The sequence below is a fragment of the Carcharodon carcharias genome, chromosome 2 (genome assembly GCF_017639515.1).
Source record: "Carcharodon carcharias isolate sCarCar2 chromosome 2, sCarCar2.pri, whole genome shotgun sequence".
Lineage (NCBI taxonomy): Eukaryota > Metazoa > Chordata > Chondrichthyes > Lamniformes > Lamnidae > Carcharodon > Carcharodon carcharias.
The window spans coordinates 12606555-12623465 of NC_054468.1; the positions used below are offsets into that span (position 1 = coordinate 12606555).

At 44.3% G+C, this 16911-nt stretch overlaps 1 protein-coding gene across 1 annotated transcript in view; it reads right to left on the reverse strand.

Annotated features, from left to right (window-relative positions):
- Positions 1 to 16911, reverse strand: part of LOC121272882 (membrane-spanning 4-domains subfamily A member 4D-like) — a 49746-nt gene that overhangs the window by 15784 nt on the left and 17051 nt on the right. Inside the window, exons 2-4 of the mRNA XM_041179721.1 lie at positions 12816 to 13025; positions 6442 to 6567; positions 120 to 176 (exon numbers count right to left, since the gene is read on the reverse strand). Coding sequence (XP_041035655.1) covers positions 120 to 176; positions 6442 to 6567; positions 12816 to 13010 — 378 coding nt within the window. The 5' untranslated portion in view covers positions 13011 to 13025. The remainder of the gene's footprint in view (positions 1 to 119; positions 177 to 6441; positions 6568 to 12815; positions 13026 to 16911) is intronic.

Sequence of the window (16911 nt, forward strand, 5' to 3'; positions counted from 1 at the left end):
ATAATAGGGATTTAGTGTGGTCAGTAGGCACCAACAATATCTTACTGGTTTGTCATCTTGAGTGGTGATATCACTTGTAAACCAACCATATCAAAATCATTCTTTGAGCAAGTACTTACCATGCCATGAGTTGGTTCCTTCTCAACAGCTACAGCAAGTGACCCTGCAATAATAAACTTTAAAAAACATATTTCACTTCAGACAGCAACCTTAGAAGAATTGAATAACTATTCAAATATGGGCTTTTGACCTTCTAAATTCTCCTCCCCTCAAACTGGAGACTTATGTTAGACATTGGCTTCATATACTCTCTGCCTCTCTACCCAGATGTAATTCTTCCCATTTGAAACTGGAGAGAGAGTGAATGAAAGAAGATCAATGGGCCTATAGGTTGGGGAGCATCACAGCTCAGATTGACACCTATTTGTTTGTGTTGTATCTTCACCCATTCATTTTACCTTGAAGAAAAAAGGTGGAAGTGCTGGAGGGGTTAGCAGGCTGGTTATCAACCTGTAAGAGACTGACCCTGAAGTACTTGAATATTCTTCCAGCTGGAGTCAATGAATGATGAACTGAAGAGGATGATCCATCTCAGCCACCTCCTGAGGTCCCCACTATCATACACGTGAGTCTTCAGACAATTCAAGTCACTTCATGTGGTATCAAGAATTGGCTGAAGGTAACGGATACTGCAAAGGTTTTGGGCCCTGACAACATCCCAAAAGTAGTACAGAAGAATTGTTCTCCACAACTAGTTGCTCTCTTAGTCTTGTTGTTCCAATACAGCTACAACACAGGCAACTCCCTGACAGTATGAAACATTTTCCATATATGCCCTGTAAACAAAATGGAAATCCAATCCAGCAATTACCACCCTATCAGTCTACTCTCAATCATCAGCAAAGAGAGGAAGGTGGCATTGACTGTGATATCCATGGCATGTATTCAGCAACAACCTGCTCACCCATGCTCAGCTTGGGTTCTGCCAAGGTCACTCAGCTTCAGATCTCATTACAGCCTTGGCCCAACATGGACAGAAGAGATGAATTCCAAAGTTGAGGCATGGGTGACTGCCCTTGACATCAAAATGCATTTGACTGAGTATAGCATTAAGGAGCCAGAGGAAAAGTGAAGTCAATGGAAATCGGGGGAAACCTCTCCATTGGTAGGAGTCATATATAGAAGATGGCTGTGGGTATTAGAGACTAATCATCTCAGACCCTGGACAGTGCTGCAGGAGTTCCTCAGAGTAGTGTCTTAGGCCCAACCACCTTGAGCTGATTCATCAATGATCTTCCTTAAGGTCAGAATCTGGGGATGTTCGCTGATGATTGCACAGTGCTCATTACCATTCGAGACTCCTTATATACTGAAGCGATCCGTGCCTGCAAACAGTCAGATCTGGACAACGCACAGGCTTTGGCTGATAAGGGATAAGTAACATTCATGCCACACAAGTGCCATCTCCAACAAGAGAATCTAAGAATCTCCCCTTGACATTCAGTGGCATTACCATCAATGAATCCCCCATTATCAACACCTGAGGGTTATCATTGTCTAGAAAGTTAACTGGACCAGCCAAGTATATACTGTGACTAGAAGGGCAGGTCAGAGGTTGGGAATTCTGCACCACATAACTCATCTTCTGAATCCCCAAAGCCTATCAGCATCTACAAGACACAAGTCAGGAATGCGATGTAATATTCTCCATATGTCAGGATGAATACAGCTCCAACAACTTGACACCATCCAGGGCAAACCAACCCGCTTGATCAGCATGATATTCACCACTATGTACATTCAATCCCTCTATCATTGGCACGCAGTGGCAGCAGTGTCTACCATGTGCAAGATGCACTGCTAATCCCCCAGCCTCTACCACCTAGAATGACAACAGCAACAGCTGAATAGCAACACCAAGACTTGCAATTTCCCTTCCAAGGCACAAACCGTCCTTACATGGAACTATATTGCTGTTCCTTCACTGTTACTGGGTCAAAATTCTGGCACACCCTTCCTAACAGTCTTGTGGGTATAGCTACATCACATGGACTGCAGCGATTCAAGAAGGTGGCTCACCATCACCTTCTCAAGGGCAAATTTAAAATTTTTTTTAGCACTCATGGGATGTGGGCTTCGCTGGCTGGGCCACAATTTAGTGCCCATCCCTAATTGCCCTTGAGAAGATGGTGGTGAGCTGTCTTCTTGAACTGCTGCAGTGCATGTAGTGTAGGTACACCCACAGTGCTGTTAGGGAGGAAGTTCCAGGATATTGACCCAGCGGCAGTGAAGCAATAGTGATATATTTCCAAGTCAGGATAGTGATGACTTGGAGGGGAACTTCTAGGTGGCGGTGTTTGCATCTGTCTGCTGTCCTTGTTCTTCTAGGTGGTCGTGGTCGTGGGTTCAGAAGGTGCTGTCGAAGGAGCCTTGGCGGATTCCTGCAGTGTATTTTGTAGGTGGTACACACTGCGGCTACAGTGCATCGATGGTGGATGGAGTGAATGTTTGACAATGTGGTGCCAATCAAGTGGGCTGCTTTGTCCTGGATGGTGTCGAGCTTCTTGAGTGTAGTGGGAGCTGCACTCATCCAGGCAAGTGGAGAATATTCCGTCACACTCCTGACTTGTGCCTTGTAGATGGTGGACAGGCTTTGGGGATTCAGGAAGTGAGTTACTTGTTGCATGATTCCTAACCTCTGATTTGCTCTTGCAAATTTATATGGCTAGTCCAGTTCTGTTTCTGGTCAATGGTAACCCCCAGGATGTTGATAGTGGGGGATTCAGTAATGGTAATGCCATTGAACATCAAGGGACGATAGTTGGATTCTCTCTTGTTGGAGATGGTCATTGCCCGACACTTGTGTGGCGTGAATGTTACTTGCCTCTTGACAGGCCACGCCTGGGTATTGTCCAGGTCTTGCTGCATTTGGACATGGATTCCTTCTGTATCTGAGGAAGCACAAATGGTGTTGAACATTGTGAAATCATCAGCGAACATCCCCACTTCTGACCTTATGATGGAAGGAAGGCCATTCTTGAAGCAGCTGAAGATGGTTGGGCTGAGGACACTATCCTGAGGAACTCCTGTAGTGATGCCCTGGAGCTGAGGTGACTGACAACCAACAACCACAGCCATCTTCCTTTGTGCTAGGTATGACTCCAACCATTGGAGAGGTTTCCCTCTGATTCCCATTGACTTGAGTTTTGATAGGGCTCCTTGATGCCACACCCTGTCAAATGTGGCCTTGATGCCAAGGGCAGTCACTCTCACCTCACCTCAGGAGTTCAGCTCTTTTGTACATATTTTAACCAAGGCTGTGATGAGGTCAGGAACTGAGTGGCCCTGGCGGAACACAAACTGGATATCAGTGAGCAGGTTTTTGCTAAGCAAGTGCTGCTTGATAGCACTGTTGATGACCCCTTCCATTACTTTACTGATGATGGAGAGTAGACTGATGGGGCGGTAATTGGCCGGGTTGGATTGGTCCTGCTTTTAGTTTACAGGACATAACTGGGCAATTTTCCACATTGTCGGGTAGGTGCCAGTGTTGTAGCTGTACTGGAACAGCTTGGCTAGGGGCGCGACAAGTTCTGGAACACAAGTACCATTTCTGGAATATTACCAGGACCCATAGTCTTTGCAGTATCCATTGCCTTCAGGCATTTCTTTATATAACGTGGAGTGAATCAAATTGGCTGAAGACTGGCATCTATGATGCTCCAGAGGAGGCCAAGATGAATCATCTGCTCGGAGCTCCTGGCTGAAGATTGTAGCAAGTGCTTCAGCCTTATCTTTTGCACTGATGTGCTGGGCTCCCCCATCATTGAGGCTGGGGGTATTTGTGGAGCCTTCTCCTCCAGTGAGTTGTTTAATCATCCACCACCATTCACGACTGGTTGTGGCAGGACTGCAGAGCTTAGATCTGGTCCATTGGTTGTGGGATCGCTTAGCCCTATCTATCACTTGCTGCTTATGCTGTTAGATCTGCTGAGTTTTTCCAGGATTTTCTGATTTTGTTTCAGATTTCCAGCATCCACAGTGCTTTGCTTTTATCTTAGTGTTTAATTGACTGCCACTTTTCTTCCAGGAATGCCTACCTTGAAGAAGTACTGCTCTTCTCTCTGACAGGATTTCCATTTGTACAGTATAAATTTCATCACATCTTTACTTCCCTGTCATACGGAATTGAAACGTTAACTCTGTTTTTTTCTCCACAGATGCTTTTAGACCTGCTGAGGTTTTCCAGCATTTTCTGTTTTTGTTTGACCCCCTGGCTTGATGGTAATGGTAGAGTGGGGGATATGCTGGGCCATGAGGTTACAGATTGTGTTCGAGTACAATTCTGCTGCTGCTGATGGCCCACAGCGCCTCATGAATGCCCAGTCTTGAGTCTGTTTGAAACCTATCCCATTTAGCATGATGGTAGTGCCACACAACACGATGGAGGGTATCCTCAATGTGAAGGAAGGCTTCGTCTCTACAATGACTGTGTGGTGGCCACTCCTACCAATACTGCCATGGACAGATGCATCTGCAGCAGACAGGTTGGTGAGGATGAGGTCATGTTTTTCCATCTTGTTGGTTCCCTCACCACCTGCCACAGACCCAGTCTAGCAGCTATGTCATTTTGGACTTGGCCAGCTCGGTCAGTAGTGGTGCTACCGAGCCACTTTTGATGATGGACATTCAAGTCCCCCACCCAGAGTACATTCTGCACCTTTGCCACCCTCAGTACTTCCTCCAAGTGATGTTCAACATGGAGCAACACTGATTCATCAGCTGAGGGAGGGCGGTACGTGGTAATCAGCAGTAGGTTTCCTTGCCCATATTTGACCTGATGCCATGAGACTTCGTGGGGTCCGGAAATGTTGAGGACTCCCAGGGCAACTCCGCTGTATGCAACTGTGCTGCCACCTCTACTGTGTCTGTGCTGTCGGTGGGACAGGACATACCCAGGGATGGTGATGGTGGTGTCTGGGACATTATCTGTAAGGTTGGATTCCATGACGATGACTATGTCAGGCTGTTGCTTGACTAGCCTGTGAGACAGCTCTCCCAATTTTGGCACTAGCCCCCAGATATTAGTAAGGAGGATTTTGCAGGGTTGACAGGGCTGAGATTGCAGTTGTCGTTTCCGGTGCCTAGGTTGATGCCAGGTGGTCTGTCCGGTTTCATTCCTTTTTTGTGGCTTTGTAGCGGTTTGATACAAGTGAGTGGTTTGCTCGGCCATTTCAGAAGGTATTAAAGAGTTAATCACATTGCTGTCAGTCTGGAGTCACATGCAGGCAGCAGATTTCCTTCCCAAAGGAACATTAATGAACCAGTTGGGTTTTTACAACAATCGGCAATGGTTTCATGGTCATCATTAGACCTTTAATTCCAGATTTTGATTGAATTCAGGTTTTTATTGAATTCAAATTCCACCTTCTGCCATGGTGGGATTCCGACCGGGGTCCCCAGAGCATTACCCTGGGTGCCTGAATTACCAGTCCAGTGGCAATATCACTGCCCCATTACCTTCTCCTAATAATATTGTGGGAATAGCTACATCACATGGGCTGCAGTGGTTCAAGGAGGTAGCTCACCACCACATTCTCAAGGGCAAATAGGGATGAACAATGAATGCTGACCTTGACAGCAACACTCATATTTTATGAGCAAATTAAAAGAAAAAGGGATCCATGAAAACATTTGCTTCTTTATGGCGGGGCATTGCGAACAGTCATAAGCATTCTCTTCCAACAGAGATCAGGCAACTGGCCACAGTCAGGGATAGAATTTTGTAGTAAGTCAGAGGGTTGAAATTGTTGATTCATTTTCAGGCCTGAAACCAATGGGTCTTGGGCCTCACTTTCATACTTTTAGTGAGCTGCTGCCACCTGCCCTGCCTCAAAGGAGTTCATTTCAGGCAGAGTGCTTTACTGATAGTTGGCATTTAGGTAAGCCTTAGGTGCTGTGGGGTCAGTTGTAGGAGGGCCGGGTGGGGGGGAGGCAGCTGTTGGTGGCGTTGAAGGAAGTTTGGGGGTGGGGCTGGGGGTGGGGGGCAGGTAGCTAACATACAACAATGGCCCTCAGGGGTGATCCTGGAGCCGGGAGGAACACTACTGCTCCTACTGACTGTACACTTTCTTTTGGGGCTTTGCTTATAATGACCTTTTTGATGGCTCCCATTTATTAGGCTGCTTCTACAACAAGAAAATCTGAGAGGTGCTGGCTGCTCAAGGAAGCACAAATTGGCATAGGGGTCATAAAACAGGTGGTGTGCCCTCTCATTAACATATGCAAAGAGTGCAGAATCCATTTTGGAGACTGACTACACTTAGCATTCTTTGTGGAAAGTTACCAATACATGATTGCTGCCAGATGTACCTAATGAATGCCAGATAGACATAGAACACCCTACAATTTTACATTCTTGTATTCATCAGTAGTACTTACTAGAACTCCAGTCCACCAAGGTGTCCCAATTGATATCGAAAAGTTATTGACATATTGATCTGACATAATGCTGATTTGTATGATTCCAATCATCATGGTGATGATACCTGTCACAATCTCTGTTATCTGCAAGAATCAGAAAACTGTGTTAAATGGAAAAAAGAACATTTTGGCATAGTTTTAACCTGCTACTGTGGTGTAAAATTGGGACTCCATACCCGCCCTTTCTAAAGAAAGAGACTGATTTTCACCTCCATTGATTTCTACTCTGTGCAGTTCATCCAGTAAATGACAACTTGGAATTCCTGAATTTGAAATTGTATTTTTTAGGATTTATTGTAGAAATTGAAAAACAAAAACCAGAATAATAAAAGAGACTGATTTTCACCTCCATTGATTTCTACTCTGTGCAGTTCATCCTGTAAATGACAACTTGGAATTCCTGAATTTGAAATGGTATTTTTTAGGATTTATTGTAGAAAATGAAAAACAAAAACCAGAATAATTCACAGAATATATTCTTCTTTATAATTAACTTATTGATTTAATGTCAATACTGCAGCACAACCAGAAATAACGTTATGGTATGTGGGTGAAACTCATGTTTGGAAAGAAGGATGAATATTATTCTATGACACGGTGGCAGCTCATTTTCTGCATGGTATGTGTGAAGTAAGTTCTGGAGGGGATGATAGGATGTCGGTAACAGAATCCACCTGATTCTTCATCCATTGATATTAATATAAGGATAATTTCATGAGAACTGAGAGGAGAGTGCAAGAGGAGGACTCTGGCACCAGCAGACAGCAGCACCTACAGGAGTCGGGAGTTGAAAAGGAGCACGATAGGATCCGAGAGTTGAAAAGGAGCATAATAGGATCCGGGAGTTGAAAAGGAGCATAATAGGATCCGGGAGTTGAGGAATAGCGCGAGAGGATCAGGGAGTTGAAGAGGAGCGTGAGAGGAGCCGGGAGTTGAGAACATGCGCGAGAGGAGCTGGGAGTTGAAGAGAAGCTGGGAGAGGAGCCAGGAGTTGAAGAGAAGCGGGAGAGGAGCCGGGAGTTGAAGAGAAGCTGGGAGAGCAGGGGTGACTGAGGGAGTTCGGTGAAGATGGAACAAGGTGATCCTTTGAGTACCGTGAGAAAACAGCAACAGCCAAATTTGTTGCACCACGGTTGGCTCTGCTGCACAGGGGAGGAGTAAAAAGTGTGGGAATGCAATAGTTACAGGGTATTCAATTGTAAGGGGAATAAATAAGCATTTCTGTGGCCGCATATGTGACTCCGGGATGGTATGTTGACTCCCTGGTGGGTCAAGGATGTCTCAGAGCGACTAGAGGACATTCTGAAGGGGGAAGGCGAACAGCCAGTGGTTGTGGTACACATTGGAACAAGCGACAAAGGTAAAAGAAAAGGAAGAGGTCATAAAAGCAGAATATAGGGAGTTAGGAAGTAAGTTGAAAAGTAGGACCTCAAAATGTAGTGATCTCAGGATTACTACCAGTGCCACGTGCTAATCAGAATAGAAATAGCAGGATATATTGGATGAATACCTGGCTGAAGAGATGGTGTGAAGGGGAGGGTTTCAGATTCCTGGGACATTGGGACCGGTTCTAGGGGAGGTGGGGCCAGTACAAACTGGACGGGTTACACCTGGGCAGGACCGGGACTGATGTCCGAGGGAGAATATTTGCTAGAATGGTTGGGGAGGGTTTAAACTAAAATGGCAGGGGGATGGAAACCTATGCAAGGAGTCAGAGGAGGAGGAGTCAAGGACAAGAACAAAAGACAGAAAGCGGAATAAGAAAAGTGATAGGCAGAGAAATCAAGGGCAAGAATCAAACAGGGCCTCAGTCAAAAATAGTGGGAATGGGACAAGTATTGTTAAAAAGACAAGCCTTAAGGCTTTGTGCCTTAATGGGAGCAACATTCGCAATAAAGTGGATGAATTAACTGCACAAATAGATGTAAACAGGTATGATATAGTCGGGATTACAGAGACATGGCTGCAGGGTGACCAGGGATTGGAACTGAACATCCAGGGGTATTCAGTATTTAGGAAGGACAGACAACAAGGAAAAGGCGGTGGAGTTTCATTGCTGGTTAAAGAGCAATAGTGAGGAATGATATTAGCTCCGACGATGTGGAATCTGTATGGGTAGAGCTGAGAAACACTAAGGGGCAAAAAAAGTTAGTGGGGGTTATATAAAGACCCCCAAACTGCAGTGGTGATGTTAGGAATGGCATTAAACAGGAAATTAGAGACGCATGTAATAAAGGAACATCTGTAATTATGGGTGACTTTAATCTGCATATAGATTGGGCAAATCAAATTAGTAACAATGCCGTAGAGGAGGAATTCCTGGAGTGTGTACGGGATGTTTTTCTGGACCAATACATTGAGGAACCAACAAGAGAACAGGCCTTCCTCGCCTGGGTATTGTGTAATGAGAAAGGAATAATTGGCAATCTAGTTGTGCGAGGCCCCTTGGGGATGAGCGACCATAATATGATATTATTCTTCATCAAGATGGTGAGTGACATAGTTACTTCTGAGACTTGAGTCCCGAATCTTACTAAAGGAAACTACAATGGTATAAGGCGCGAGTTGGCTATGATGGATTGGGAAATGTTACTTAAAGGGATGACGGTGCATAGGCAATGGCAAACATTCAAAGAGCACATGGGTGAACTACAACAATTGTTTATTCCTGTCTGGCGCAAAAATAAAACAGGAAAGGTGGCCAAACCATGGCTTACAAGGGAAATTAGAGGTAGTATTAGATGCGAGGAAGAACCAGACAAATTGGCCAGAAAAAACAACAGACCTGATGATTGGGAGCAGTTTAGAATTCAGCAAAGGAGGACCAAGGGATTGATTAAGAAGGGGAAAATAGAGTACGAGAGTAAATTTGCAGGTAACATAAAAACTGACTGTAAAAGTTTCTATAGGTATGTGAAGAGAAAAAGATGGGTGAAGACAAATGTAGGTTCCTTATAGTCAGAAACAGGGGAATTTAAAATGGGGAACAAAGAAATGGCTGACCAACTAAATACATACTTTGGTTCAATCTTCACAAAGGAGGATACAAATAACATACCAGAAATGTTGGGGAACACAGGGTTTAGTGAGAGGGAGGAACTGAAAGAAATCAGTATTAGTAGGGAAATGGTGTTGGAGAAATTGATGGGATTGAAGGCTGATAAATCCCCAGGGCCTGATAATCTACATCCCAGAGTACTTAAGGAAGTGGCCCTAGAAATAGTGGATGCATTGGTGGTCATCTTCCAAGATTCTATAGGCTCTGGAACAGTTCCTACAGATTGGAGGGTAGCTAATGTAATCCCACTATTTAAAAAGGGAGGCAGAGAGAAAACAGGGAATTATAGACCAGTCAGCCTGACATCGGTAGTGGGGAAAATTCTAGAGTCCATTATAAAAGACTTAATAGCTGAGCATGTGGAAAACAGTGGCAGAATCAGACAGAGTCAGCATGGATTTATGAAAGGGAAATCATGCTCGACAAATCTACTGGAATTTTTCAAGGATGTAACGAGTAGAGTTGATGAGGGACAGCCAATGGATGTGGTTTATTTGGACTTTCAGAAGGCTTTCGACAAAGCCCCACATAAGAGATTGGCATGTAAAATTAAAGTGCATGGGATTGGGGGTAGTGTATTGAGATGGATAGAAAACAAGTTGGCAGACAGGAAACAAAGAGTAGGAATAAACAGGTCTTTTTCCGAATGGCAGGCAGTGACTAGTGGGGTACCGCAGGGATGGATGCTGGGACCCCAGTCATTCACAATATATATTAATGATTTAGATGAGGGAATTAAATGTAATAACTCCAAATTTGCAGATGACACAAAGCTGGGTGGGAGGGTGAGCTGTAAGGGGGATGCAGAGATGCTTCAGTGTGATTTGGACAAGCTGAGTGAGTGGGCAAATGCATGGCAGATGCAGTATAATGTGGATAAATGTGAGGTTATCCACTTTGGTAGCAAAAACAGGAAGGCAGATTATCTGAATGGCTATAAATTGAGAGAGGGGAATGTGAACTGAGACCTGGTGACCTCATACACCAGCTGCTGAAGGTAAGCATGCAGGTGCAGCAGGCGATAAAGAAGGCAAATGATATGTTGGCCTTCACAGCGAGAGGATTCGAGTACAGGAACAGGGATGTCTTGCTGCAATTATACAGGGTCTTGGTGAGACCACACCTAGATCATTGTGTTCAGTTTTGGTCTCCTTAAACGAGGAAGGATGTACTTGCTATAGAGGGAGTGCAGCAAAGGTTTACCAGACTGATTTTTGGGATGGCGGGACTGACATATGAGGAGAGATTGAGCCAGTTAGGATTATATTCAGTTCAGAAGAACAAGGGGGGAATCTCATAGAAACCTATAAAATTCTAACAGGACTAGTCAGGGTAGATGCAGGAAGGATGTTCCCGATGGTGGGGAGTCCAGAACCAGGGGTCACAGTCTGAGGATATGGGGTAGACCATTTAGGACTGGGATGAGGAGAAAGTTCTTCACCCAGAGAGTGGTGAGCCTGTGGAATTTGTTACACAGAAAGTAGTTGAGTCCAAAACATTGTATGTTTTCAAGCAGGAGTTAGATATAGCTCTTGGGGTGAAAGGGATCAAAGGGTATGGGGAGAAAGCGGGAGCAGGCTATTGAGTTGGATGATCGGCAATGATCATAATGAATGGCAGAGCAGGCTCGAAGGGCGAATGGCCTACTCCTGCTCCTAGTTTCTATGAATGTGCAATTTTATTCACCAGATTTTCCTGATAATGCTTCATACACCGGTAGTAAATGATGAAAATTTTCCCCACTCTGAATTTTATTACAGAATCCTGGAACCACACAGCAACAAAAGGAGGCCTTTCAGCCCACCATGCCTATGCCAGCTCTTTGAAAGAGGTATCCAATTAATTCCACTCAACTAACATTTTCCTGATAACCCTGTATGTTTTTATCTTGTCAGGTATACCTCCAATTGCCTTTTGAAAATAACTATTGAATCTGATTCCATCACCCTTTCAGGCAGCACATTTTAGATGGTAATGACTCAAAACGTAAGCAAATTACACCATCTTCATTTCCTTTCTATGTCTAGCGACACACGAGCCAGACAAATCATACGCTTAAGTCTGTTTCGATAGCTAGTTTCTCTTGCAACAGTTTGTTAGCCGGCTTTCAGGGGCTATAGCTTGAGGGCCACGACCCCACATCACTCACACCTGGAAGTGTGGTGGAGGCAGGTTCAATTGAGGCATTCAAGAGGGCATTGTTTCTATTTAAATAATCATGTAATGTGCAGGGTTACGGGGAAAAGGCAGGAGATTGCTGCCTTCAGCAAGCTTTCATTCAGCTCTCACCTGCGCCCACGCATCCGTCAGCGCCCGCTCTCCGCCCGACCCCACCCTGGCATCGCTGAGCCTTTCAGCACGTGATTCACGCCACTTTCCAAATTTTCCCATCCCACCCAGGGTGATGCCTGCCACTGTCAGGGCTGGAAAACCCAGCCCATTATATCGGGGGAAGTAAAATTTGAAACAAATTCCAAATACTCTGGATGCTGGAAATCTGGAATAGACACAGAGAATGCAGACGATATTCAGCAAGCATGGCAACATCTGTGGAAACAGGAACAGAGATAGTGGGCTTAATTTTTCAAGAGTTCAAATCCCCCCTTCGCCTTGACAGAAATCAGAAGGAAACCCCACTCCAGCAGGCACTGGTACACCTGGATGATATGTTGCAGAAATAGAAGGCCAGAAGTTTCTTCCAGTGTCAGCACCTTGATGATAGCAGCAGCCTTAGTTACCGGCAGGTTCCTCCATGCTCCATGGAGTGCCCAAACACTGGGAGCTCACTGGGAGGGCACAAGGGTTTAATACAACTATACAGCTTGCTAGACAATTTGAGAGAGCAGTTAAAAGTCAACAACATTAAATGCCTCTGGAGTCACATAGGGGCCAGTCAAGATAAGGATGGCGGATTTCTGTTCCGAAGGGACATCAGTGAAGCTGATGGATTTTTTTGAATGAGAATCCAGGAAATTCTTGGTAATCATTATTGATTCAAGATATATTTAATTGGATTTGAATTCCCCAATGACCATCGTGGGATTTAAACTCCTGCTTCCAGAACATCAGTCCACGCCTCTAGATTACTAGTCCTGTGACAAAATAATTACGCTGTTGTAGCCCAGTGGGCATCCCCTGCAGTTATAACAAAAGTAAAGCCATGAAAGCCACATCAATACCACTTTGTATCGCTACATTATACCTTTGTGTTTTTTTCATATCTGTATTGAGCTAAAATATAAATAATACTTCCAACTTTGGGAAGTGCACTTACACCCAGGGCCTTGAGTTTTCCTTTAAGCATCGCCTGTACACCAGAATTATTTTGATTGAGAATTGTAGATATGGATTGGTTCAGAGGACTGTTTCCCATGTTTTGCAACAATTGTGGGATGTTGGCCAGCGGCTGTGGTGGTGGGAGTTGGTCTGGTGCAAGGACATTTCCATCATTTTTCGACAAGTAAGCCATTTTCACCACAATTGTCTGAAAGGCATAGTAGAGTGAATGAGTCTTTTCTGATTCGTAAACCAATATTCTATTATATATCTCAACTTGCAATCATTAACTATGACACAATTCTGACAAAAGCACAGATGCACGAAAACAGAAATGTTTCTACTTGTTTCAGATAAATGGTCCAGGAAAAGTCGTTCATCTGTTTCAGGATTGCAGGAGTGGCGGACACAGTCATGAGGTGAGGCTTTCCACGGAAAATAAATTTAAGCAACATTTTTTCAGTGTGAGCATGACAGAACATGAAGGAGGCAGTGGAACAGAAAACTAGGATTTCAAAAAGGTCGGATGAATTCACTCTAGAAAGGGGCGTTCAGAGTTATTAGCTCAAGAATCACATTAAAGCCGAGATGTTAGAAAGGAAGGTTATATTTTCTCCCTAAAGCTTTGCCGTGTTATGATCTAAACTAGGCCCAACATTTAGAACAATTCATTTGTAAGTCAAGGCTTCATAAAATTCGGAATCTGAATGGAGTTACTGTCCTAATTTTTTTTTTGCTTTTTTAAAAAAAATTCTCTCATGGGATATGGGTGTCACTGGCAAGGACAGCATTTGTTGCCCATCCCTCATTGCTCTCGAACTGAGTGCCTTGCTAGGCCTTTTCAGAGGGCAGATACGAGTCAACCACATTGCTGTGGGTCTGGAGTCACATGCAGGCCAGACCAGGTAAGGGTGGCAGATTTCCTTCCCTAAAGACCATTAGTGAATCAGGTACATTTGTACAACAATGGTTTCAAGGTCAGCATTACTGAGACTAGCTTTTCAATCCCTGATTAACTGAATTTAAATTCCACGAGCTGCCGTGGTAGGATTTGTTGCCAGAACATTAGCCTGGGCTTCTGGATTACTAGGCCAGTGACATTACAACTGCACCACTATATCCCCCATCTTCTCCCTTCAATACCTGAATCCTTGCTGGCATGGGGATAGCAGGGTTTCAGGTGGCTTAGCTTCCATTTGCTTGTCTGAGCACAGAGTGTGGGCAGAAATTCAATCTCTGGCCTCGCCTCAGGGTGGAGGTGCAGGTGGTCAGCTGTTAGTGGGTGGTTGTCAGCAGAGTGAACTCCCTTGACCAGAGGCAGTTGGACCAGAGGTAGTAGTTCCCATGCCGTGAAGTGGTTCACTAACTTGGTATTGGATCTGGTGTATTTCCATGCGACTCAGCTACTCAATGGATTAATTTACACATTTGTGGTGGTCATGGCAATGACTTAATTTTAAACACCTTCAGCAGATTGACTTTCAATTTCTTATATGCATGAGGAAAAAAGCCATGTTTATGCAACCTGTCCTCATTATTTAGTCCCCTTTCTGGAGAATCAATGCAATGGCCCTTCCAACATAATATATCGTGCACTACTCCAAATGGTGTCTGGCCAAGGCTCTGTACAGCTGAACAATCATTTCCTCCTGTTTTTTATTGCAGTCCCTTGTGATAAAGGTTAACTTTCCATTTGTCATTTTGATTGTGTTTTTTTTAACTTGTTTAGTGATGTTTAAAGATTTGTATAGTTGGATTCCTAAATTTCTTTGTTTCTCTAGAGTTTCTAGTTTCTCACCATTTAGAAAAGACTCCATCTTATCTTCCTTGTGTCTAATGTGAATGACCTCACACTTCCCCACATCGAGTTCCATTTGCCAGAGACCTGCCCACTCACTTAACCTATTCATGCTCCCTTTGCAACTCCCTGCTCCAATCTACATTACTTAGTTGGATCAGAATCAGTGCTCCTCCTAAATTACTGCCATCTGCAAACTTGTTTATGCAGCTCTCTATTCCTTCATCCAAGTCAATGATAAATGTGATGATAAACTAAGGCCTCAGAATAGATCCTGCACAACACCAATTATCACATGGTGCCAATTGGATACCTACCCTTCTCCCCAATCTCTGTCTATCCTTCCATAACCTATTTTCAACCTAAATCTAAATGTTAGCGTACAGAATTGGAAGTATCACTTTTGCTAATTGTGTGGAAACTTATCTAATGCCTTCTGGAGCTCTATGTAGATAACAGGCATGGATACTTCCTTATCTGCCTTTTAGCAATCTCCGCAAGGCAAATCAAAAACATTATTTTTGTCTCAATATTTTTTTCACAATTTAGAAACATGTCCCAGCTCATGTGACACTGTCACATGAGGAGACACGTCTAAACAATTTTAATCTTTTTTTGTTTAAATATTTCAATATGAATTTAATCTCCCCGAGGCAGCCCCACAGCTCAGGGAGATTTCTGCGCTCTTTTGCACAGGCCTGACTTTTCCATAACAAAATAAGGTCAGCTCTCTCTGATCTACTCATATTTGTTCAAATGCTCAGTCATTCTATCATTAATGATAGTATCTAGTAGCCTGCCCACAACTGATGCTTAACTGACAGGCCTCTAGTTGTCTGCTCTCTCTCTCCCATCCTCCTTAGATAATGGAGTAACATTAGCAAATTTCCCATCCACTGACATGATTCTTGAATCAAGAGAGCTTGAAAAGATTTATGACTGATGCTTCTTTTAATATCCTCTGGTGAAAACCATCAGGTCCCAGAGATTTATATCGTCTAAATCCCACTATTGCTCCATTGCCATAATATTGTTTATAAGGTCACTCACTCCTCCAGTGACTGTTTCATCCAGTTCAGGGTTGCAGGGAGTTGGACCCTATCCCAACAGGCAATGGGCACTAGCCAGGGTACACCCAGGACAGGACGCCAGTTCACCACAGGAACACACTCACATTGGGGGACAATTTACTGTAGCCAATCCACCTAACCAGCACGTCTTTGGACAGTGGGAGGAAACCAGAGCACCCGGAGGAAACCCACACAGACATGGGGGGAGCCTGCAAGCTCCATATAGACAGACACCTGGGGCAGAATTCTCTGCCTATCAGATGGGTCAGTTGGGGGCGGGTGTAGGTGGGCACAGAGTTAATCGCCACCCGTGATCGGCTGCATGCTGCCATATTACGTGGGCTGGCCAATTAAGGCCCACCCAGCCTGATGCATGGCGGGTTGCACTGAGCGCTACCTGTGTGGGCAGGGGGATGAGGGAGAGTCGGGGTCTGCACTCTTTCACGTATGTGCGCAAAAGAGCGCAGAAATCTCCCTGAGGTGCAGGGCTGCCTGAGGGAGCTTAAATTCATGTTGAAATATTCAAATAAAGAAAGATAAAAGTTATTTAGACATGTCCCCTCAGACATGTTTCTAAATTGTGAAAAAAATATTTACTCATTTAATCAAACCTTCAGAAAACCTCATCCCGCCCGTGGGACACAAAGGCCACTTGGACTCTTCCTTAAGGTTGGAAGAGCAGTGTTGATAATTACGTTAATTGGTTTTTTAATGGCCTTAACAGATCTTTAACAGTTCAGTGAGCACGCGGATGCCGATTGAAAGATCTGAATATGATGCATGCCCGACATCACCATGTGTCATTTGACGCATCGACATGCCAGGCCCACCCACATGAAAATTCTGGCCCTGAGGTCAAGATCAAACCCAGGTCCCTGGAGCTGTGAGGTAGCAGCGTTAACCACTGTGCCACCACGGCCACTATTTATAAGTTCCTCCCATTTATTTATTTTAGTTTCCCTTCTCTCACAGGTATTTTTTCCCCTTCCTCTACTGTGACAATGAATACTAAGGGCTCAATTGATAAATCTGCCATTATGTTATATTTTATTGTATGCCTTGTGTCAGGCCAATCACCGGTTATCACTTGATTGTCTGAGGGCTGATCTAAATCCAGACAGTAATATCATTCCAAAGGCCATCTCTCGAGCATTGGTAATGTTCAGGCCTCATCCTCATACTGAGCCCCAGGGTGAGATTGCTCTTCAGGATGCTGTGATTTGTCA